The 25,906-nt window shown below is 43.2% G+C and overlaps 1 protein-coding gene and 1 long non-coding RNA gene across 2 annotated transcripts in view; one reads left to right on the top strand and one right to left on the bottom strand.

Annotated features, from left to right (window-relative positions):
- The first annotated feature begins 384 nt into the window (after window positions 1-384).
- The window catches only part of TMCC2 (transmembrane and coiled-coil domain family 2), a 76,099-nt gene continuing 50,577 nt past the window's right edge, over window positions 385-25,906 (top strand). Inside the window, exons 1-2 of the mRNA XM_069756211.1 lie at window positions 385-977; window positions 6,373-6,957. Of these exons, the coding sequence (XP_069612312.1) occupies window positions 765-977; window positions 6,373-6,957 (798 nt within the window). The 5' untranslated portion in view covers window positions 385-764. The remainder of the gene's footprint in view (window positions 978-6,372; window positions 6,958-25,906) is intronic.
- Window positions 6,840-25,906, bottom strand: part of LOC138669603 (uncharacterized) — a 95,290-nt gene continuing 76,223 nt past the window's right edge. The window contains exon 3 of the long non-coding RNA XR_011319202.1: window positions 6,840-6,974. This is a non-coding gene — a long non-coding RNA (uncharacterized lncRNA). The remainder of the gene's footprint in view (window positions 6,975-25,906) is intronic.

Genomic DNA, 25,906 nt, shown 5'->3' on the forward strand with positions numbered 1-25,906 from the left:
CCTACCCACTGGGTTGGGAGCCCTGTTCTCCTGCTGTGCTATCTAGCGCCCCCAAGCTGCTTCTTCGGACATGTCACACACCCTTTGGATTGCATGAGGGCGTTATGCTGTTTGCCTTATCTGTTCTCTGTGAATAATGCAGGGGCCCATTCCTGCCTTTGCTATGAGGCCGTATCAATTCTAGTGTCGCCCTAGATCCCATAATGACCCCTCGCAGTCCGCACTGAATCCTTCTCACTAAAGCTCCTACAGCACCACCTTCTTGTGACAGCTCCCGCATCTCAACCCACCTTGAAACTGGCCAACTTCCCGCCCCCATTCCTGATTGGACGAGCACATTAAGCGTTCTCTTGCCATTGGGTGTAAGCAGTGTCGCTCACTCTGGGAAGCTAGGTTGAGCGCTGGTCACCCCAGGCTCTGCGGAGAGAAGTGCGGACGTAGGAGCCGGGGCCCCCGGGAGCCATTGGGGCCTGGGGGGGCATGGAGCAGATGTCAGGGCCTCCTCCGCCTTCCAGCCCTCCTACGGCCTAGCCCGCGGTGTGCTGTGTGTAGTGCCTGCTGGGTGAAGCATCGGTGTGATGTGTGGATGCAGCGGAGCATTGCACATAACGGGTGTGCTACTGCTGGCAGCCGGGAGGCCACTGCTGAGGTGTGTGGCTGAGCTGGGTCTGTCATGTGAAGTTGTCTTCCCCCAGTGCGTGAGGTGACCTTCCCCCCTTCCTTTGTTGTAATTCTACCTGTGCATTGCTGGCCTGCCCTATTACATGGTGCCCTGTGCCCCCTCTGGATACATGAAGCGCTGCCAGTCAGACGAGCTGCACCCTGAGGAGGTGGCTGCACAAGATGCTCTTTCGCCATCAACTGTCATGGAAGTGCGAGGCTCCGACAGCCCAGCAGCCGGGGATTCGGGCTCTGCAGGAGCATCTGTCAGCCAAGGACCCCCTGTCATCACAAGGAATAAGCCGCCAGACCTCAAGGTAGTGTGATTGCATGAACACAGAGTGCGATGTATCGGGGTGGGAAATCCATAAACTAGCCTGTATAGGGCTCCTGTATGGGGCGTCTGTATGGGGCGTCTGTATGGGGCTCATGTATGGGGCGTCTGTATGGGGCTCATATATGGGGCGTCTGTATGGGACGTCTGTATGGGGCTCATATATGGGGCGTCTGTATGGGACGTCTGTATGGAGTTCCTGTATGGGACGTCTGTATGGGGCTCATATATGGGGCGTCTGTATGGGGCTCATATATGGGGCGTCTGTATGGGGCTCATATATGGGGCGTCTGTATGGGGCTCATATATGGGGCGTCTGTATGGGGCTCATGTATGGGATGTCTGTATGGAGTTCCTGTATGGGACGTCTGTATAGGGCTCATATATGGAATGTCTGTATGTGACGCCTGTATGGGGCGTCTGTATGGGGCGTCTGTATAGGGCTCATGTATGGGACATCTGTATAGGGCTCATGTATGGGGCTCCTGTATGGGATGTCTGTATGGGGCGTCTGTATGGCGCTCATGTATGGGGCTCATGTATGGGACGCCTGTATGGGACGTCTGTATAGGGCTCATATATGGAATGTCTGTATAGGGCTCATGTATAGGGCTCCTGTATGGGGCGTCTCTATGGTACGTCTGTACAGGGCTCCTGTATAGGGCTCATGTATGGGACATCTGTATGGTGCTCCTGTATAGGACGCCTGCGTGAGGCTCATATATGGAATGTCTGTATAGGGCTCCTGTATGGGGCGTCTCTATGGTGCTCCTGTATAGGGCTCATATATGGGACGTCTGTATAGGGCTCCTGTATGTCGCGTCTCTATGGTGCTCCTGTATAGGACGCCTGTATGAGGCTCATATATGGGACGGCTGTATAGGGCTCATGCATGGGATGTCTGTATGGGGCTCCTGTATGGGACGTCTGTATAGGGCTCATGTATGGGGCGTCTGTATAGGGCTCCTGTATGGTACGTCTGTATGGGGTTCCTGTATGGGACGTCTGTATAGGGCTCATGTATGGGGCGTCTGTATAGGGCTCATGTATGGTACGTCTGTATGGGGTTCCTGTATGGGACGTCTGTATAGGACTCCTGTATGGGGCTCATATATGGGACGTCTGTATAGGGCTCCTGTATGGGGCTCATATATGGGACGTCTGTATGGGACGTCTGTATAGGGCTCCTGTATGGGGCTCATATATGGGACGTCTGTATAGGGCTCCTGTATGGGGCGTCTGTATAGGGCTCCTGTATGGTACGTCTGTATGGTACGTCTGTATGGGGTTCCTGTATGGGACGTCTGTATAGGGTTCCTGTATGGGACGTCTGTATAGGGCTCCTGTATGGGGCGTCTGTATAGGGCTCCTGTATGGGACGTCTGTATGGGGTTCCTGTATGGGACGTCTGTATAGGACTCCTGTATGGGGCTCATATATGGGACGTCTGTATAGGGCTCCTGTATGGGGCTCATATATGGGACGTCTGTATAGGGCTCCTGTATGGGGCGTCTGTATGGGGCTCCTGTATAAGGTGTGTGTATGGGGCATCTGTATATAGGGCCCCTGTATATAGGGCTCCTGTGTACATAGAGATCACTGCCAAAGTCTCCGTAACACACACACTGTGGAGTCTTGATAAATCTGCTTTATACCAAAATGTGCTTCGCAGTCCCCAATCCATATACCTAAATCGGCGGAGCGTAACTCCACTTCAGTACCAGTATGTAGATGTCATTCTAGTGCGATGAGTAACACAGATTAGATTGTACTATTAGTGACTTTTATCATTTGACAGCCCAAGTTCATCAATGTTTGTATTGGTAAAATATGTACTTTATCCAACGAGGCCAAACAGTGGCCCAAAGGAGACGCTTCAGCACAATTGATCAAGCACTCTCTCTACATTAAACAGCGATCAATGGTTTTCTCTGCATCTCATATGAATATATAATGACCAAAGACATCCAGATTAACCAGAAGGAGCATTTCAGCCATACGGTAGACAGTTGTCAGCAATTGCATTCCTCTGCAGAGCATCACAAGGTGCTGGAGTGCTGAACTTATTTGGCTCTGTAGCTGTTTCCATAGAGACACTGGAAAGAGAATAAAGTTTTGCTGGCGGTCTTTGGTGTGAGAGCTGTGGAGTGGGCTGTTAGTAAGATGCATGATATGGAAATCAAGTTAATAAATATCATGCTTTTTTTTTCTTTAATTATATTTTTGTATGTAAACAAGTTATCGCACAAAAAAATCATATTATCATTGTGTTTGAGCTTTCTTTGTCATATGGCAGTGCCACCAGAATCGATTGGGCGTTATCCTTTCATTTTTGAGAATTTCAGTGCAATTTTTAGCACTTGTGTCTGAAGTTACATAGTCCACTTGGCCTGAGTGTACCAATAGGCTGAATCTTTGAAGTCACCAATTGCTGCACTAACTACTCGTGCTGAGGGTATTACCAGCTTTAGGCCACATTCAGTATTTGGAAGTCAAAATCAGATGTGGGTGATAAATCCAGAAGTGGTGATGTGTTTCTATTATACTTTTCCTCTGATTGTTCCACTCCTGGTTTTGGCTTACAAATACTGATGTCAAATACTGAACATGTGAACAAGGCGTTAGGGTTTAACACCTCTATCCTAACAGTTTATTGGCCTTTACGCCAACCACTAGTCCATAATATGTAGACAGATATGAGAGTCACTAGGTCTGGAGCTTCTCTAATCCTCACCCACGAGACTTAAATGGGGGAAAAAACGTGAAAACAAAATTAAGTAATTTTTACTCTTATTGCAAATGTATATTTTCAACAAGACTTATTAAATCTGGATGAAGCTTAGTTGTAACAGAAGGTGCCGTATGCAGCTAGAAACTGTACGAAGAAATCTAGCACGCATACATTTAACACATTTTTGTGTTGGAAAACGTGACCAGGAAATATCTGCCATAGGCTGTTAATATGTATAACACTAAACATAGTAAGCACAGCAAAATTGCACATCCAGAGCTTACATAAAGCGCAGTGTGACAGTAACGTTTCAGCCTTCCAGTCTGTAAAAAGTGTCCGTGGAGAAAATGGATGTGTCCATGATATTGGAAGGAGGCCGTGAAGTTTATTTTAAATACTATGATTAATTTACATATCACAGCAAATGCCGCTAATTGGTTAATACAGATGCAATAAGCATGAGTCTGCATCATTCATTGATTTAATATGTCCATACAAAATTCCTATAAGGCCAGTCTCACAAGTCCAGTCCGGAAAAATTGGTACCGGAATTATGTGTGTCCGTGTGTTCACGTGGCACATCAGTGTGGCATCCGTGTGCCGCCCGAGTACCACACGCACCGTGCAGGAGACAGTGCTACAGTTAAGCGCTGTCCCCTGCATCTGGTGCTGAAGCCGCCATTCATTTCTTCTCTCCAGCAGCGTTCGCTGGAGAGAAGATATGAAAAATCTTTTCTTTTGGTGTTTAAAAAAAAAGATCCCTCCCATAGGGGTGAAGCCGCATATTCATCACTGTAATTGGCGGCACCACGTGACCGCTCATACAAGAGAAACTGCGGCGAGGAGAAGAAGCAGCGAGGGAGCCGGGTAAGTACTTTATTAACAGCGAGGGGGGGGGGGGGGGCGCACAGGAGGTGGGAGGGGGTTGGGGACAGGGATCTTTTTTTTAAAACACCAAAAAAAAAAAAGATTTTTCATATCTTCTCTTCAGCTTACTGTAGCGCTGACTCCTGCACGGGACACGGACAACATCCGTGTGCGGTACGTGTTTTACACGGATCCATTGACTTTAATGGGTCCGTGTAATACGTGCGCTCCCACGAACACTGACATGTCTCCGTGTTTTCCAAACGGACACACGGTCCGTGAAAACACGCTGACATGTGCAGAGACACATTGATTTTAATGTGTCTACATGAGTCAGTGTCTCCGGTACATGAGGAAACTGTCACCTCACGTACCAGAGTCACCGACGTGTGAAACCGGCCTAAATCTGCCTGTAGTTAAAGGGACACTGTCACCTGAATTTGGAGGGAACAATCTTCAGCCATGGAGGCGGGGGTTTTGGGGTTTTTGATTCACCCTTTCCTTACCCGCTGGCTGCATGCTGGCTGCAATATTGGATTGAAGTTCATTCTCTGTCCTCCGTAGTACATGCCTGCTCAAAGCAATCTTGCCTTGCGCAGGCGTGTACTATGGAGGACAGAGAATGAACTTCAGTCCAATATTGCAGCCAGCATGCAGCCAGCGGGTAAGGAAAGGGTGAATCAAACACCCGAAAACCCCGCCTCCATGGCTGAAGATTGTTCCCTCCAAATTCAGGTGACAGTGTCCCTTTAAGGTTTTTCTTGCTCGCAGCTTTAGCTGTGGAACCTTATTCTAGCAGCATAGATGCTAATCCTACTTCCATTTTCTAATTTTTTCCATGGAACATTTAGTTTACTGCTAAGAAGGATGAGACAGGTACAAAAAGAGATTATATATAATAATTTATTATTATTATTAAATGCATGGTGACCTTTTAATGTCTGAGTGCTGGGGAGCAGGGATCCTGTTGAACTCTGCTTTCTTGACCAAGCCATCATGATGTATTAATTATTCATGGGTGCTTGTCTGTGTTTTTTTTTTTCTTGCTGTCACACAATCCTATGTTCTTTTGTTATACACTTAATCTCTCTGCTCACTATCACTTTCTCAGCGTTTCTCGCACACTTCCTCACACTTACTTTCTCAGCCTGTAGTGCTATATCTTCCTGTCTTTCTTGCTTATATTCGGCTTTTTCCACTGACGCTCTGTTTCGCAGACTGTCACGCCTTGCTTTACATCCCTTTGCTGTCCTCTCCTGTCGGCATCGCAGGTTAGCCCAGAGCTCAGACACCAGACTGGGAACTTGATAGCCGACTGTAAATTTTTCATGGATGTAATGTGACATTCTCTTGCTGACTCCGGCCAGCTGTAAACTCTCAGACTGCAGGATTTCAGGTCTGGCAATCTCCAGTGCGTATGAAGCTTAAACAGCACTCTAGTGGGGCACTATATTGCAAGAAATGCGCCTTATTAGAGTTAGGGTCTGTACCTAAGCTTAGCCCAATCTGAAGAGCACATTTTCCAGACTTGATAGCATATGAGTATAGACACTGTATTGTAGTGCAGAATCAGCTTCATAGCTCAAACTGGTGTTCACGTATAAGGCTGTGCTTCTTTGTACCCGATGTAATGGACTTCTTGTATAGATGGAACTGTTACTGCTTAATTAGACTGTAGTTCTGAATGTGTCATGCGTGGAGCATATTAGCTTTGGTTAATTATCTTATAATACATCATTGATAAAACCCTAACTGTCTAACAAACCATATTTCCCTACAGAAAATCCAACAGCTTTCTGAAGGATCCATGTTTGGACACGGACTGAAGCACCTCTTCCATAGCCGTCGTCGTTCAAGAGAGCGTGACCATCAGGCAGCTTCAGAACCCACTGCCATTTGCTCAACCCCTGGACCTCAAACTCCCCAAACATCCATAACTGCCCCCCTGTCTTCTTCAGACCACGACTCTGCAGATGAAAAAGAGCGATCTCCAGAAATGCATCGAGTGTCTTATGCTGTCTCTTTGCATGATTTACCAGCACGTCCAACTGCCTTTAACCGTGTACTGCAACAAATCCGCTCCCGTCCTTCCGTCAAAAGAGGCTCTGGTCAGCATGGTGGAGGGCGCCGGAGCAAAAGTGGTCCTGGGGACACAGCTCACCATCATCATCAGCAGTTGCGTGGAGGAAGCCCTCATCTTCCCCGACGTCCACCACCAATGGATGGTGGCTTAGCTGCGGTGTTACACCATCACCAAGGTCGACCTAGATCTTCTTCTACCACTGATGCTGCAATGTTAACTGGAGGTGATGCTGCTGGAGCTGTAGGATTTTCACATGAAGATCAGGATAGAGCAGCAGAAAAGGTATGGCCGGTGTGATTCTGCAATGAGAAGTTGTATATAATTGTGTACGTATTTACATCACATTTTGTAAACACATTTGGCATGTGCAGCAGGAAAGATCCTGGCTATACACTGACCATAGCTATCGGCTCCATTCACCTCTTGGAGACCAAGACAGCGCTTTATTTTTGATAAACTGGACAATCGTATGTTGCAGGTATTTGCTTATTTTTACATTGTGACAGTGATTCTTGGGTCTCAAAAAAAAAAAAAGTCTGTTGCCCATGACATGCTATCACATATTGGTTTTAATCATCTAAACTGCTGTAAAAATAAAACATGATCTGTTTTGTTACTACAAGTCAGGAGCGGACACAGACAAAGAGGGCCCCTATGCAAGAACATTTGGACCCTTTGCAGTCCAAAAGCCCATATAATGTGCAATTTCACCTGCTTTAGAAATGTCAGTGGGCCTCCTTACCTGTTAGGCCCCTGTCCGATGATCGCAGCTTCAAGTCTCCTAAAGGTACTATTGGTCCAAGTTAAAAAAAATTTTTAAAAAAATATTTAAAAAAAAGAAGTTTTAACAAGTTCAAATTACCCCCCTTTTAACCCATTCAAAGTGAAAAAAAAATACACATATTTGGTATCTCTGCATTCAGAAACGTCTGATATATCAAAATATAAAGTAAATTAATTCAATCGATAAATGGCATACCGAAAAAAAAAATCGTAACCCCAGAATTACATTTTTTGCTCTCAGCATTGCAATAACAGGTGACCAAAACGGTACCAATAGAACCATCAGTTTAGCGCTCAAAAAAATAAGCCCTCACACAGCCCCAGATCTTGAAAAATGGAGATGCTACTGGTCTTTGAAAATGGCAACTTTTTTTTTCTTCTTGCAAACTTTGGATATTTTTTTTTTTTCACCGCTTTAATAAAGAACCTAGTCATGTTTTATATCTGCAAGCTCGTAATAACCTGGAGAATTATATTGCCAGCTCAGTTTTAGCATTTAGTGAACATGGTAAATAAAAAAACAATTGTGAAATTGAACTTTTTTTTTTCAGTTTCACCGCACTTGGAATTTTTTTCCTTTTTCCCAGTAGACTATAAGGTAAAATCAATGGTATCACTGAAAAGTACAACTCGTCCTGCATAAAAAAAACAAGCCCTCATATGGTCATATTGACTGAAAAAAAAAAAAAAGTTATGGCTCTGGGAACAAGAGGAGCAAAAAATGAAAATACAAGAAGTGAAGATCGCACGGTGGTGAAGGGGTTAAGGGAAGGCGTCTTAAAAAGAATTCAACTATTGCTAAGTGCTTATAGATTTAATGTTTAAGAAAAATATTGATTTTTTATGTGGTGTATATGAAAAATTCTTTAAAAAGTTTTGATATTTTAAACTATGAAACACCTGGGTGTAGGAGCTGCTGACGTGTCATGGAAATCTATTGTAATGCTAGCTCACATTGCGACAGCAGTAAATGTGGAAGCATGTGTCTGTCTCTTCCCCAACCGCTGTGAACTGGCAGTCTGGGAGCATGCCCAGTTCACAACTCTTACAGCTATAGTATAGGAGAAGAGTTCAGACACTGACCACAGTCTCCTGTACCCAGGGGCTGCTGTATTTGCGTTAAGTGTTTGCTCAGACATTTACCCACCAGCAAATCCAAATGGCAGCCATGCGTCACACCAGTGATGCACTGAAGTCAATGGCTGCCGTACTTTTGTGGTATAAACTGTGATTAATTTGTTAGGTGTGCTTGGCTACGCTCCTTCCTCTACCCACTTCTCCTAAAAGTTGGCGGAGCTGGCCTGGACTGGCTTCAGAACAACGAAGTTGCAAAATGTTTGCACTATATGTGCATGCTTAAGTAGAGATTGGAGTGTATGTATATATATATATATATATATATATATATATATATATATATATATATATATATATATATATATATATCGCATGCCACGGCGATTAGGGACCAGCTGACGCCGGTAGTCTGAAGAAGGAGATGAGTGAGAGGCGAAGATATGCACTACGCATGCCCAGGAATCCCAGCCCCGCAGTGAGAATAAATCAGAAGACACTGCGGGGCGGGATCTCGGGCAGCGTGGCCGCACAGGCGCAGTCAGCCTGACATCAAATGATGTCAGAGGACGGGCAGCGCTAACTGCGCATGCCCAAGGGATAACATAACAGCGCAGGCTCCGGGACAGATTCAAACAACTCTGTGGAGATGGCGCCAAGGGGTATGAATGCCGGCTGTGCTGCGTCTGATTAGGAAGGAAAGTCCCGCCTCCCTGGCGATTTCACGGTATGAGGGGGCACATTTTATAAGTGTTTATTTCAGCGTGTGCAGGGAGCATAACTAAAAGAGCCACCTTGTCCAAATGCAGCATTAGTGCTGCACAAGGTGGCTCTTTCAGTTACAAACGGGGGGGGGGGGGGGGATTTACAGGTTCCCTTTAAATTTTTGTACCAGGAGTGGCATAAGGTCACCCAAAAGCAGTGTGAAAGACTGGTGGAAAGCATGCCAAGATGCATGAAAGCTGTGATTAAGAATCATGGCTATTAAACAAAATATTCTCTTCTGAACTCTTCCTGAGTTAAAACTTCAGTATTGTTATTTCTAAATGATTATGAACTTGTTTTTTCTTGCATTATTTGAGGTCTGCAAGCAATGCATTTTTTTTGTTGTTATTTTGACCATTTCTCATTTTCCGAAAATAAATACACAATTTATTGCTTGGAACTTCGGAGACATGCTGTCAGTAGTTTATAGAATAAAAGAACAATTTACATTTTACTCAAAAATATACCTATAAAGAGAAAAATCAGACAAACTGAAAAAAAATATCTATCTATCTATAATATCTATACAGGACAGACCAAAAGTTTGGACACACCTTCTCATTTAAAGATTTTTCTGTATTTTCATGACTATTCACACCGAAGGCATCAAAACTATGAATTAACACATGTGCAAAGCAGTCATCAAAGCAAAAGGGGGCTACTTTGAAGAACCTAGCATATAAGACATAATTTCAGTTGTTTCACACTTTTTTGTTAAGTATATAATTCCACATGTGTGGCCAAACTTTTGGTCTGTACTGTATATATATATATATATATATATATATATATATATATATATATATATATATATATATATATATATATATATATATATATATATATATATATATATATATATATATATATACATATGTGCCTTGCAAGAGTATTCGGCCCCCCTGGAACTTTTCAACCTGTTCCGATATATCATGCTTCAAACAAAGATGCCAAATCTAAATTTTTGGTGAAGAATCAACAACAAGTAGAACACAATTGTGAAGTTGATCGAAATGTATTGGCTATTTCAAATTTTTGTGGAAATTCAATCCTGAAAAGTGGAGCGTGCAATATTATTCGACCCCTTTACTTTCAGTGCAGCAAACTCACTCCAGAAGTTCATTGTGGATCTCTGAATGATCCAATGTTGTCCTAAATGCCTAATGATGATAAATATAATCCATCTGTGTGTAATCAAGTCTCCGTATAAATGCACCTGCTCTGTGATAGTCTCAGGGTTCTGTTTGAAGCACAGAGAGCATCATGAAGACCAAGGAACACAACAGGCAGGTCCGTGATACTGTTGTGGAGAAGTTTAAAGCCAGAATTAGATACAAAATGATTTCCAAAACTTTAAACATCTGAAGGAGCACTGTGCAAGCGATCATATTGCAATGGAAGGAGTATGATACCAATGCAAATCTACCAAGACCCGGCCGTCCCTCTAAACTTTCATCTCAAACAAGGAGAAGACTGATCAGAGATGCAGCCAAGAGGCCCATGATCACTCTGGATGAACTGCAGAGATCTACAGCTGAGGTGGGACAGTCTGTCCATAGGGCAACAATCAGTCATACACTGCACAAATCTGGCCTTTATGGAAGAGTGGAAGGAAGAAAGCCACTTCTTAAAGATATCCATAAAAAGTGTCGTTTAAAGTTTGCAACAAGCCACCTGGGAGACACACCAAACATGTGGAAGAAGGTGCTCTGGTCAGATGAAACCAAAATCAAACTATTTGGCAACAGTGCCAAACGACAAGTTTCGGCGTAAAGGCAACACAGCTCATCACCCTGAACACACCATCCCCACTGTCAAACATGGTGGTGGCAGCATCATGGTTTGGGCCTACTTTTCTTCAGCAGGGACAGGGAAGATGGTTAAAATTGATGGGAAGATGGATGGAGGCATATACAGGACCATTCTTGAAGAAAACCTGTTGGAGTCTGCAAAAAGACCTGAGACTGTGACAGAGATTTGTCTTCCAACAAGACAATGATCCCAAACATAAAGCAAAATCTACAATGGAATGGTTCACAAATAAACATATCCAGGTGTTAGAATGGCCAAGTCAAAGTCCAGACCTCAATCCAATCGAGAATCTGTGGAAAGAGCTGAAAACTGCTGTTCACAAACGATCTCCATCAAACCTCACTGAGCTCGAGCTGTTTGCCGAGGAAGAATGGGCAAGAATTTCAGTCTCTCGATGTACATAACTGATAGAGACATACCCCAAGGGACTTGCAGCTGTAATCGCAGCAAAAGGTGGCGCAACACAGTATTAACCCCTTAATCCCATATGGCGTACTATCCCGTCCAGGTGACCTGGGACTTAATTCCCAGTGACGGGATAGTACGTCATATGCGATCGGCCGCGCTCACGGGGGGAGCGCGGCCGATCGCGGCCGGGTGTCAGCTGCCTATCGCAGCTGACATCCGGCACTATGTGCCAGGAGCGGTCACGGACCGCTCCCAGCACATTAACCCCCGGCACACCGCGATCAAAGATGATCGCGGTGTGCCGGCGGTGCAGGGAAGCATCGCGCAGGGAGGGGGCTCCCTGCGGGCTTCCCTGAGACGATCGGTACACGGTGATGTACTCACCGTGTACCGAGCGTCTTCTCCCTGCAGTCCCCGGATCCAAAATGGCCGCCGGGCTGCATCCGGGTCCTGCAGGGCGCACTTCCGGGTCAGGATCAGGCTGCAGCTGCAGCTCTAATCCTGCCCGGCTGTATGTCAGATCACCGATCTAAGAGAGTGCTGTGCACACTGTCAGATCGGTGATCTGTGATGTCCCTCCCTGGGACAAAGTGAAAAAGTAAAAAAAAAAATTTCCACACTTGTAAAAAAAAAAATAAATTCCTAAATAAAGCAGAAAAAAAAAAATATTATTCCCATAAATACATTTCTTTACCTAAAAAAAAATAAAAAAATAAAAATAAAATAAAAGTATACATATTTAGTATCGCCGCGTCCGTAACGACCCGACCTATAAAACTGGCCCACTAGTTAACCCCTTCAGTGAACACCGTAAGAAAAAAAAAAAAACGAGCCAAAAAACAACGCTTTATTATCATAACGCTGAACAAAAAGTGGAATAACACGCGATCAAAAAGACGGATATAAATAACCATGGTACCTCTGAAAGCGTCATCTTGTCCCGCAAAAAACGAGCCGCCATATAGAATCATAAAAAATAAAAAAGTTATACTCCTCAGAATAAAGCGATGCCAAAATAATTATTTTTTCTATAAAATAGCTTTTATCGTATAAAAGCGCCAAAACATAAAAAAAATGATATAAATGAGGTATCGCTGTAATCGTACTGACCCGAAGAATAAGGCCATGTTCACACAGTGCGTTTTTTACTGCGGAACCGCAGCGGTTTTGCCGCTGCGGTTCCGCAGCTGTTTTCCATGCAGGGTACATAACAATGTAACCCTATGGAAAACAGTCACTGCTGTGCACATGATCCGGAATTTCGTTTAAAAAGCCGCGCAGAATAGCTGCGGCAAAAAAGAAGGAGCATGTCACTTCTTTTTCCTGAACCGCAGCGGTTCTGCACCCATAGACCTCCATTGTGAGGTCAAAACCGCAGTAAAACCCGCAGATCAAAAATATATCTGCGGGTTTTACTGCGATTTGATGTGCAGAACCGCTGCAGCAGGAAGTGCGGGGGAGCGGGCGGAAGTGCGTGGGCGGAGTGTGGCTGCCCCCCCGTGCTCCGATCCCGCCCCCGTGCTCCGATGCCCCCCCCCGTGCTCCGATGCCCCCCCCAGTGCTCCGATGCCCCCCCCAGTGCCCTAATCTCCCCCCCTTATACTTACCCGGCGTCCCGGTGTCCGTCCGGCCGTCTTCTCCCTGGGCGCCGCCATCTTGCAAAATGGCGGGCGCATGCGCAGTGCGCCCGCCGAATCTGCCGGCCGGCAAATTCGCTCCAAAGTGCATTTTGATCACTGAGATAGGTTATATCTCAGTGATCAAAATAAAAAAATAGTAAATGACACCCCCCCCCACTTTGTCACCCCCATTGGTAGGGACAATAAAAAAATTAAGAATTTTTTTTTTTTTTTCCACTAAGGTTAGAATAGGGGTAGGGGTAGGGTTAGAATAGGGGTAGGGTTAGGGTTAGGGGTAGGGTTAGGGGTAGGGTTAGGGTTAGGGTTAGGGTTAGAAAACTGCATAAAAAAAAAGGATCAAAAAACGCATCAAAAAACGCATCAAAAAAGGACCAAAAAAAGGACCTGCGTTTTCTGCCAAGAGCTGCAGTTTTTAAAAAAAACAGTCCTGAAAAAAAAAGGATGGAAATCCTGAACGTGTGAACATACCCTAAAACTGCTTCATCAATTTTACCAAACGCGGAACGGTATAAACGCCTCCCCCAAAAGAAATTCATGAATAGCTGGTTTTTGGTCATTCTGCCTCACAAAAAATCGGAATAAAAAGCGATCAAAAACTGTCACGTGTCCGAAAATGTAACCGATAAAAACGTCAACTCGTCCCGCAAAAAACAAGACCTCACATGACTCTGTGGACCAAAATATGGAAAAATTATAGGTCTCAAAATGTGGAGACGCAAAAACTTTTTTGCTATAAAAAGCGTCTTTTAGTGTGTGACGGCTGCCAATCATAAAAATCCGATATAAAAAACGCTATAAAAGTAAATCAAACCCCCCTTCATCACCCCCTTAGGCTAGGTTCACATTGCGTTAATGGGTTAACGCTAACGGACAGCGTTGCACGGCGAAAATGTCACAATTAACGCCATGCAATGGGTCCGTTAGCACAACCATTGACAGCAATGTGATTTTCGGGTGTAGCGCATCGCTAGAGCGTGCCATTTTCGGCTCGCGCTAGCAAGGTGCCATTCTTTTGTGGCGCGCCTCAGACGCTGCTTGCAGCGTCCGCGGCGCGCCCGAGCTCCGATCCCCGATCTTCCAGAGCGGGGACGTTAACGCGACCACTAAACACGACACCTAAAAAGACATTGCGTTAGCGCAATCCGCTAGTGCTAAACGGATTTCCCTAACGCAATGTGAACCTAGCCTTAGGGAAAAATAATAAAATTAAAAAAAATGTATTTATTTCCATTTTCCCATTAGGGTTAGGGCTAGGGTTAGGGTTTGGATTACATTTACGGTTGGGATTAGAATTAGGGGTGTGTCAGGGTTAGGTGTGTGGTTAGGGTTACAGTTGGGATTAGGGTTAGGGGTGCGTTTGGATTAGGGTTTCATTTATAATTGGGGGGTTTCCACTGTTTAGGCACATCAGGGGCTCTCCAAACGCGACATGGCGTCCGATCTCAATTCCAGCCAATTCTGCATTGAAAAAGTAAAACAGTGCTCCTTCACTTCCGAGCTCTCCCGTGCGCCCAAACAGGGGTTTACCCCAACATATGGGGTATCATCGTACTCGAGACAAATTGTACAACAACTTTTTGGGTCCAAGTTCTCTTGTTATCCTTGGGAAAATAAAAATTTGGGGGGCTAAAAATCATTTTTGTGGGAAAAAAAAGGATTTTTTATTTTAACGGCACTGCGTTATAAACTGTAGTGAAACACTTGGGGGTTCAAAGCTCTCAAAACACATCTAGATAAGTTCCTTAGGGGGTCTAGTTTCCAAAATGGTGTCACTTGTGGGGGGTTTTAATGTTTAGGCACATCAGGGGCTCTCCAAATCAACATGGCGTCCCATCTTAATTCCAGTCAATTTTGCATTGAAAAGTCAAATGGCGCTCCTTCCCTTCCGAGCTCTGCTATGCACCCAAAAAGTGGTTTACCCCCACATATGGGGTATCGTCGCACTCAGGACAAATTGCACAACAACTTTTGTGGTCTAATTTCTTCTCTTACCCTTGGGAAAATAAAAAATTTGGGGGCGAAAAGATCATTTTTGTGAAAAAATAAGATTTTTTATTTTTACGGCTCTGCATTATAAACTTCTGTGAAGCACTTGTTGGGCCAAAGTGGTCACCACACATCTAGATAAGTTCCTTAGGGTGTCTACTTTCCAAAATGGTGTCACTTGTGGGGGGTTTCAATGTTTAGGCACATGAGGGGCTCTCCAAACGCAACATGGCGTCCCATCTCAATTCCTGTCAATTTTGCATTGAAAAGTCAAATGGCGCTCCTTTCCTTCCGAGCTCTGCCATGCGCCCAAACAGTGGTTTACCCCCACATATGGGGTATCAGCGTACTCAGTACAGATTGTACAACAATGTTTGGCATCCATTTTATCCCGTTACCCTTGGTAAAATAAAACAAATTGGAGCTGAAATAAATTTTGTGTGAAAAAAAGTTAAATATTCATTTTTATTTAAACATTCCAAAAATTCCTGTGAAACCCCTGAAGGGTTAATAAACTTCTTGAATGTGGTTTTGAGCAACTTGAGGGGTGCAGTTTTTAGAATGGTGTCACACTTGGGTATTTTCTATCATATAGACCCCTCAAAATGACATCAAATGAGATGTGGTCCCTAAAAAAAAAAATGGTGTTGTAAAAATGAGAAATTGCTGGTCAACTTTTAACCCTTATAACTCCCTAACAAAAAAAAATTTTGGTTCCAAAATTGTGCTGATGTAAAGTAGACATGTGGGAAAGGTTACTTATTAAGTATTTTGCGTGACATATCTCTGTGATTTAAGGGCATAAAAATTTAAAGTTAGAAAATTGCGAAATTTTCTAAATTTTCGCCAAATTTCCGTTTTTTTCACAAATAAACGCAAGTTATATCGAATAAATGTTACCACTAAAATGAAGTACAATATGTCACGAGAAAACAATGTCAGAATCGCCAAGATCCGTTGAAGCGTTCCAGAGTTATAACCTCATAAAGGGACAGTGGTCAGAATTGTAAAAATTGGCCCGGTCATTAACGTGCAAACCACCCTCGGGGCTTAAGGGGTTAAGTTAAAGGGGCCGAATAATATTGCACTCCCCACTTTTCAGTTTTTGAATTTCCACAAAAATTTAAAATAACCAATAAATTTCCTTCAACTTCACAATTGTGTTCCACTTGTTGTTGATTCTTCACCAAAAATTTACATTTAGTATCTTTGTTTGAAGCATGATATGTGGGAAAAGGTTGAAAAGTTCAAGGGGGCCAAATACTTTCGCAAAGGCACTGTGTGTGTGTGTATATATATATATATATATATATATATATATATATATATACACACACACACACACACACACACACACACACACACACACACACACACACACACACATATATATATATACATACACAAGAGACCACCACATCAAAACCCTGTCATTGGCAGCCCAATCTCCAGACCTGGACCCCATTGAAGACCTCTGGAATGTAATCAAGAGGATGAAGGATAATCACAAGCCATCAAACAAAGCAGAACTGCTTACATTTTTGCGCCAGAAGCAGTGTGAAAGACTCGTGGAAAGCATGCCAAGGCGCTTGAAAGCTTTGATTAAAAATCATGGTTATTCCACAAAATATTGATTTCTGAACTCTTCCTGAGTTAAAACATTAGTATTGTTGTACTCACCGATCCTTCACGAGAGGTAACTTTATTATCTTACATAAAACTCTTCACGGCCGGGGGTGCAGATGTACAGAGTACGGCAAGCCTGACGACGGATGTTTCGCGCCCACCTGGCGCTTCCACGGGTCAGTCCCGACTGACCCGTGGAAGCGCCAGGTGGGCGCGAAACGGCCATCGTCAGGCTTGCCGCACTCTGTACATCTGCACCCCTGGCTGTGAAGAGTTTTCTGTAAGATAATAAAGTTACTTCTCGTGAAGGATCGGTGAGTGCTGCCTTTTCTGTTTTCTTCTATTGAATGGACTTTGAGACATGTTTTGGCTGAAGCACCCAAGATCCAGCGGTCACACTCCCATCGCAGGTGAGCAGGAGTGATTGTTTCCTCTGAGCGGTGGTGCAGTCAGCTGTGTTTTCTCATAGATTGACATTAGTATTGTTGTTTCTAAATCATTATGAACTTGTTTTCTTTGCATTATTTGAGGTCTGAAAGCACTGTTTTTTTTAATTTTGACCATTTTTCTTTGTCAGAAAAACATACAAAAATTATTGCTTGGAAATTCGGAGATGTTGTCAGAAGTTTATAGAATAAAAGAACAATTTACATTTTACTCAAAAATATACCTATAAAAAGAAAAAATCAGACCAACTGAACATTTTGCAGTTGTCTCTTAATTTTTGCCAGAGCTGTATATATTTTACATACTCGTATATAGAAGAAAACCCAGCAATTCATCTGCCTTGTACTGTAAAATCACAGCAGGAGCCGCACAGGATAGAAGAGATGGATTGCATACAGTAAATACATATAGAATAGATATATAGATGTCAGTGACAAATACAGTTAGTGGAGTGTGTGTGCAAATTGCTCTACATGTATTTAAGTAATAAAAAAATGCAAATTTTTTGGGGAAAAAAATGGCATGGGCTCCTGTGCAATTTTCGTAACCAGCAGAGGGAAGCTGACTGCTTAGGGCCGATGTTTATAGCCTGGGAAGGGGGTAATACCCATGGAGATTCCCAGGCTATTAATATCAGCTTACAGCTGTATACTTAGCCCTTACTGGCTATTAAAATGGGTGACCCTAAAAAAAATGGCGTAGGGTCCTACTATGATTAATAACCAGCAAAGGCTATGGAGACTGCTGCCGGCTGATATTAAAGCCTAGGAAGGGGCCATGGATACTGCCCCCCGAGGCTGAAAACATCAGCTCTCAGCCACCCCAGAAAAAGCGCATCTCTAAGATGCGCCAATTCTGGCACTTAGCCTCGCTCTTCCCACTTGCCCTGTAGCTGTGGAAAGTGGGGTGATAGGTTGATGTCACCTTTGCATTGTCAGGTCACATCAAGCCCCGTGGTTATCCCCCATTACTAACCCCATAGTCACATTGTAAGAAAACACAGACACCCAGAAAAAAGTCCTGTCTTTGAAAGAATGAGAGACTCATTTAATAATCTTAATTAAACCATACTTACGACCTCACCCATTCCCCCGAAGCGCTCATCATCTGCAAAACAGGTAAAAAACAAACAAACAACAATATTCCTCACCTTTCCGCGGAAAATGCTGCTAATCCTTTTGTCCCACGACAGGTCTAGCTCTGCTACATACAAGATTGCAGGCTGCATGGTTGCATGATGTGACCATGCAGCCTGTCATCCAGCAGACACTGAGCACCATGTGCTCAGTGTCTCTCTGTGACCTTTTATTACCTATATGACGGCACCGTGAGCGTGAGAAAGTTCTCCTGTTCGTGGTGCCATCAGACAGGTCCTGCGAGTTCAATGCCAAGGAACTAGCTTCACCTTTCTGACGTCAGCGCTAGCGCTGTGGGAAATTTTCATCGCCATGGGAACAGCTAATTTACATATTAGAAAAACATAGGTTTTTCAATAAGACATCGGCTCACAGATAATAGGGTGTCATTGTATTCAGCTTCCTATGATCTTCATGACCATATAGATGGCTTAGAAGGGTTGATCCTACTGACAGATTTTCTTTAACCCCTTACTGACATCAGACGGTATAGTACGTCCGATGTCAGCTCCCCTGCTTTGATGCAGGTTTGCACGGTGGCCATTTTTATGCACTAAAAGCTCTCATTTTTCATATTTCTAGTGCAGTAATGCAGTTCAAATTTCGTGTTTTCAAGTTTGCATGTTTTAGCGCTGCAGCGTGCTGCCTTATTTACTTAACTATATACGAGTTGGCGACTCTAGGTTCAGCACCTGTTCACACTGTGTCTATGTTTGGATGTGCAGGTCAGGTTTTTGAAATATGAACTCGTAATGACCTGGAGAATCATAATGGCAGGTCAGTTTTAGCATTTAGTGAACCTAGCAAAAAAGCCAAGCAAAAAACAAGTGTGGGATTGCATTTGTTTTGCAATTTCACCACACTTGGAATTTTTTTCCCGTTTTCTAGTACACGACATGCTAAAACCAATGATGTCGTTCAAAAGTGCAACTCGTCCCGCAAAAAATAAGCCCTCACATGGTCAAATTGACGGAAAAATAAAAAAGTTATGGCTCTGGGAAGGAGGGGAGTGAAAAACGAACACGGAAAAACGAAAAATCCCACGGTCATGAAGAGGTTAATGGTAACAGGTTTTTGTGTTTCAGAAAACGTAGCCTATACTTTTTTAGGGTTGAAAAAATGAAAGGCATTAGAAGTAAACCTGCCACAACTTTTGCCATGTGACAGCACAGTATACATTTGTGGATATGTGATTGTTGTATAAACACATCTGAGTTACATGGGCTAAAAATGTGATGTGAACAAGTCTGAAAGACAAAAGTTACCAATGTAATTAACTCTACATACTGTACTTGTAGTGTCAGTCCGATAATTCGATAATTGGGAGAGGCTGTAATATATGGAGTCTGCCTGTTCTTCCCTTTTGTATGTAATCCCATATCCTATGTAGAAGTGTGTTTTTTTTGTTTTTTTTTTGTTTTTTACTGCTAGCAGACTAATTGACAATTAATAATTTAGTTGTGTATACTTGTCAAGCTACCGCTGAAACATTTCATGCCTACATGCATGGTGGTGTTTCACCTTTTCTCAGTAGTTATGTTCGTTATGGTATCAGCGATGGCGTCAAAGAAACACAAATGTGTTCTACTTCATTTAACTTTTGCCAGACCACTGATCCTTCAATTTGATGCATGGACAATTGGCACATGTTATATTTTTTGCATAACCAATTTATTCAGTATTCATTGTGAAATTACTGTATAAGTGATAAAATAAAGTCTAACATGATGGCTTCTCTGAACACCTCGGAACTTGTAGAGGCCAAAGTCATTCATGGATCCTTGTGTACTCCGTGATTATGACATGTGCCTGGGAGGCACCATGTGGCCTCATCTACAGCACCACCATCATTTAGCTGCTCTTTTGGTGCTCATACGGTGCTTTTGGGCCAATTACACATAATCAGCATGCTGCACGTGCCTTGCCCTACTAGTGCAATAGCCACTAATCTATTTTATTTAGAGCATTTTTGCAAATGTCCATCGTCAAGCCTGGACCAAAAATCTGCCTCACTGGGCAGATCCCTAGTAGACCAATTCAGATTGGGCCACTCTGCCTGCCAAAGTTACATTTTATATGTATGGAGCTAAACATCAGCCCCACCATCCTGTGTTGGCATTAGAAGGACATGTCCAAAAGGGGGAGCCACCTGTGCCACTAGTGCTGCAGGGAAAGTCAGGAGTTTTCCAGAAGAAGTAGTAGCTCAATGAATTAAATACTTGGCCCAGCAAGAGAGGAAGAGGGAAGCACTATAAGGAAGCAAATAGTGGAAGACAAATGAGACCACCTAGAGGTGCAGAGGACAGGTGAGAAGGAAAGGAGGCTGGAGCGGGCAGCATAATAGTGGGTCCCATCTCACTTTCTGCTCACAAGTAGAAACACATGGGTAAAAGTTATTTATGGTTTTCCCTTTTTGTTGTAGTAATTTGACAAGGCTTAGTGTGAGATATGGGCTGAGCCTAAGGCTTCTTTCACACTAGCGTCGGAATCTCCCCGTCGCAATGGGTCGGGGAGAGATTCCGACGCTAGCGTTTAGCGCATTGCACAATGGAGGCAGCGGATGCATTTCTCCGGCGCATCCGCTGCCCCATTGTGAGGTGCGGGGAGGTGGGGGCGGAGTTCCGACCGCACATGCGCGGTCGGAAAAAGCGGTCCGTCAGGAGCAAAAAACGTTACATGTAGCATTTTTTGCTCCCGACGGTCCGCAGAAGCACGACGCATCCGTCGCTCGACGGATGCGACGTGTGGCAATCCGTCGCAAATGCGTCGTCAATGCAAGTCTATGGGGAAAAAACGTATCCTGCAAGCACTTTTGCAGGATGCGTTTTTTCTGCAAAACGACGCATTGTGACGGATTGCAGAAAACGCTAGTGTGAAAGTAGCCTAACTGATCCATGGTAGCATGGCTATAACAGTGGGGTTTCTGGTGTCTTAGGGTCTGTCCACATTGCATTCAGCCTCTCAGTCAGGGCGTTCTGTAGTGTACTACACTCTTATGTCCATTTGAAAAGACCGACACCCTCGGGAAGGAGCACATACGGAGTCCCAACGGTGCATACTTGTAAGTGGAACTCTGTAATATTTTACTCATTAGCTCTGAGGATTCCGTCTTAATCTGTCTTTCAAAAAGCCAGTAACCCAGGGGCTGAACAAAATGTGAACAGTCACTTATCTTCCAAAAAAGCAAATGCTTTAGAGTTACTATTACGGTATGAGTTAAATGTGTCTACAGTGTGTGTGTGTGTGTGTATAATGTTGTGATGTGTGTAATATGTTACATCTGCACAGCATGCATGTAATATTTGTATCAAATGTATGAGTGATTGTCATGCGTCTGGGTCCGGACCCTTGACACTGTGCTTTGTGCTCGGCTTCTCTGTCCACGGAGCCACAGCAGATACACCTTTTCTGCAGGTAATGTATCAGATGTTTTCATTTCTTCATTTGTATGCCCTATCACCTTTCAGATGCGGCTTTATATACTTCTCCCCTGCTGGTATTTCCTGCTGGTGGATGTCCAGGCATACTGCTGTAGTTTAATCCAGTCAGGGAATGACCAGCTAGGGTTTCTCGCTTTATGTATGTTTTGTTCCCTGCACCTATCTTCTCTTTCTTTTTGAGAAGTAGGCATATTCTCTAACAGTACGTAGTTAATTCTTTATTTTGTAGTTTGTTATACTCTCAGATCTTTCTCTATTTCATTACAGTGGCATGTAAAAGTTTGGTGGGCACCCCTGGTAAAAATTACTGTCATTGTGAACAGCTAAGCAAGTTGAAAATGAAATAAACTTTTAAATGGTTAAAGATGTCAGGTTGTTCTTTTGTATTTTTGGGAAAAAGTGTGTATATATATATATATATATATATATATATATATATATATATATATATATATATATATATATATATATATATATATATATATATATATATATATATAAAAAAAAAACAACCAGCACTCCCAATGTGAACACATGCAAGCTGCAAGCTGTATCATATAGATATAAAGAAACACAGCAGCACATGTATATGAATCTAGGCCATGTGAAAACACAGACAAATATTCGATATGAATCATACTACTCAAAAATATTTTTTCATAAAAAAATTTTTCAAAAAATTTTTTTCATAAAACTTACAGTTATAGATAAAATGAAGATTCTTAGCGCATAAATTGGCCAATTCATGTGTGCCCATCAACCGCGGCAAGGTGATCTCCCTCTGATGGGTCCTACTCTACTGTACATGCCACTCTTGGGCCACCAGCCTACAACTTAGGACAAACATGTCACTCTGGGCTAAACCTACAATTTATGGGCAAGTAGAGATGATTACCGCCACCTGCAAGGTCAATGGGAGGAGTGCAAGATCAGGATGGATGCAGCCACATCCATACACTAAACAAAGAAAAAAAAACCAACCAGCACTCCCAATGTGAACACATGCAAGCTGCAAGCTGTATCATATAGATATAAAGAAACACAGCAGCACATGTATATGAATCTAGGCCATGTGAAAACACAGACAAATATTCGATATGAATCATACTACTCAAAAATATTTTTGAGTAGTATGATTCATATCGAATATTTGTCTGTGTTTTCACATGGCCTAGATTCATATACATGTGCTGCTGTGTTTCTTTATATCTATATGATACAGCTTGCAGCTTGCATGTGTTCACATTGGGAGTGTGGTTGTTTTTTTTTTTTTTCTTTGTTTAGTGTATGGATGTGGCTGCATCCATCCTGATCTTGCACTCCTCCCATTGACCTTGCAGGTGGCGGTAATCATCTCTACTTGCCCATAAATTGCAGGTTTAACCCAGAGTGACATGTTTGTCCTAAGTTGTAGGCTGGTGGCCCAGGAGTGGCATGTACAGTAGAGTAGGACCCATCAGAGGGAGATCACCTTGCCGCGGTTGATGGGCACACATGAATTGGCCAATTTATGCGCTAAGAATCTTCATTTTATCTATAACTGTAAGTTTTATGAAAAAATATTTTTGAGTAGTATGATTCATATCGAATATTTGTCTGTGTTTTCACATGGCCTAGATTCATATACATGTGCTGCTGTGTTTCTCTCTCTCTCTCTCTCTCTCTATATATAATCTATCTATCTCAACCCCTTTGCGACATGCGCCGTACTAGTGCATGTCATGTCTTCCCCTTTGATGTGGGCTCCGGCGCTGAGCCTATATCTTTCCTGTCACATGTCAGCTGGAAAAAAATTGCTATGAGAAAATACAATAGAAAAGTAGGTACTTAGCGTGTAAATTGGCGAATATATGTGTGCCTAACTTTCACGTCAAACAAATTAGGCAGCACACTGCGGCGCTAAAACATGCAAACATGAAAATTGAACTGCATTACTGCACTAGAAATATGAAAAAATGAGAGCGTTTAGCACACAAATTGGCCAATTCATGTGTACCCGGAAGCCACATTAGGGCATCTCTTGTATACCAGGTCCTACACTTTCCTTTCCTCGCTGAGAATAAACGTCTTCATCTGAATCGGTACCTGTGAAACCTCTTCTTAGACTAAATTTCTCTCTCTCTGTGAAGGGGTAATGGACCTGCTGCGATTAATACACCTGTGGCTAAGAGGCGGAGGATTGCTCAGTCAGAAGGCTAATGAATACAAATTTCAAAAAACTGACCGTCACATCCAAACATAGAGGTTTCACAGGTACCCATTCAGATGAAGACGTTTATTTTCAGCGAGGAAAGGAAAGTTTAGGACCTGGTATACGAGAGATGCCTTAATGTGGCTACCAGGTACACATGAATTGGCCAATTTGTGTGCTAAACGCTCTCATTTTTTCATATTTCTAGTGCAGTAATGCAGTTCAATTTTCATGTTTGCATGTTTTAGCGCCGCAGTGTGCTGCCTTATTTGTTTGACTGTATACGAGTTGGTGACACTAGGTTCAACACCTGTTCACACTTACTCTGGAAGTGACGATCAGTTTTTTGAAATTTTTGATTTCAACTTTCACGTCAAGGCGTCCTTCGAACGTTGGGTCCCTGTCCTGTTTTATCACCTCTCCTGGGCAAAAAAAAAGTCTACAATTTATGGGTCAGGAGTGGACCAGTTTCTCAGTTAACTCATTCTGCAGACAGTGCCGCAATGAGGCTATAGAAGGCAACCAATGCATTTGAAAATTAGCTGAAGGCGAGTAGGTGTATAAAAGATAATTTTCCTTCCATTTTTCTGATGTTAATACCGTTCTTTGAGTTTGAAGGTTTTGTGAGACGTGTGGAGTATAGCTGGAGTACAGCTCTTGCGTTTGCTGACTGAATTTTTTTTGCTTTCTATTCATTCCATAGACGATTGCTCCACCTGGTGGTTGCAGATAGATGCTACTTTATAATGTCAGCAGAGAGGATACTGTTGTCTCTAAACTAATCCAGCCTTGGTGACCTGCCAGTCAGTTCCCATGAGTCTACAGCGGGGGATTAAAGGTTCCCAAGCTGGTTGACTGTCTACGAGGAGGAGACAGGATTGTTGGGTGACTCTATATAGGGACAGACACAGAACACAGTCCCCTCACTGTGGACAAGCAGAGGCTCGGTCTCTAATGATCACTAGTGGATCCAGCATTGGTTCAGGAGCTACCTCAGCATGGTGCACATACTGGTAAGAACATCATAGACCTAAAATACTAATATAACTGCAGACTACCAATGGAGATAAGCATGACTGAAGTCAGTTGCAGCTCAGCACCATGGTCGCATGGTGGTTGTTGGCATTCATTCCGCGAGCCACAAGGTCACTATGTTATAGCTGCGTATCAAAATTTTACCGTTCTGTGCTTTCACCACATGCAGTCCTCCTATCAGTCCTATGGGAATATACCGTACTCCCTTTTGTACACAGGAGTAGGAAGCAATCATTACAGTAGTGGGTATGTGTGTTTTAAAATTATCATTTTTATCTAACCACATTAAGGCTATGTGCACACGTTGCGGAATGGGGTGCAGAATTTTCTGCACAAAATCCACATCTCCTGGCAGAAACCGAAGGTGCAGAATTGCCGCGTATTTTGTGCGTCTTTTATGTGGAATTGATGCGGATTTTGTGCGGATTTTCCCAGTGCGGATTTCTATAATGGAACGGTGCAGAAGCGCTGGAGATCCGCACAAAAGAAGTGACATGCACTTCTTTTAAATCCGCAGCGTTTCCGCGTGGATTTTTCCGCACCATCTGCACACCTTTTATTTTTTTCACATTGATTTACATTGTACTGTAAATCAGTGCGGATCTGCAGCGTTTCTGCGTGGAAAAATCCGCTGCGGATCCGCACTAAATCCGCATCGTGTACACATAACCTTAAACTTAAAGGGCATTGGTCACATTGTACCCGCAGTCTGTGAACAGCAAGGTATAGAGAAGGAGAAGCTGAGTAGATAGATAGATAGATAGATAGATAGATAGATAGATAGATAGATAGATATAAAAATATTCAATATAATTTGTATTTAATTCATTGAAATCCTGTATAATTGTATGCTTATGAGCCCTACTCGGTGATTGACAGCTAACTATA

Source organism: Ranitomeya imitator, chromosome 3 (assembly GCF_032444005.1).
Source record: "Ranitomeya imitator isolate aRanImi1 chromosome 3, aRanImi1.pri, whole genome shotgun sequence".
NCBI lineage: Eukaryota > Metazoa > Chordata > Amphibia > Anura > Dendrobatidae > Ranitomeya > Ranitomeya imitator.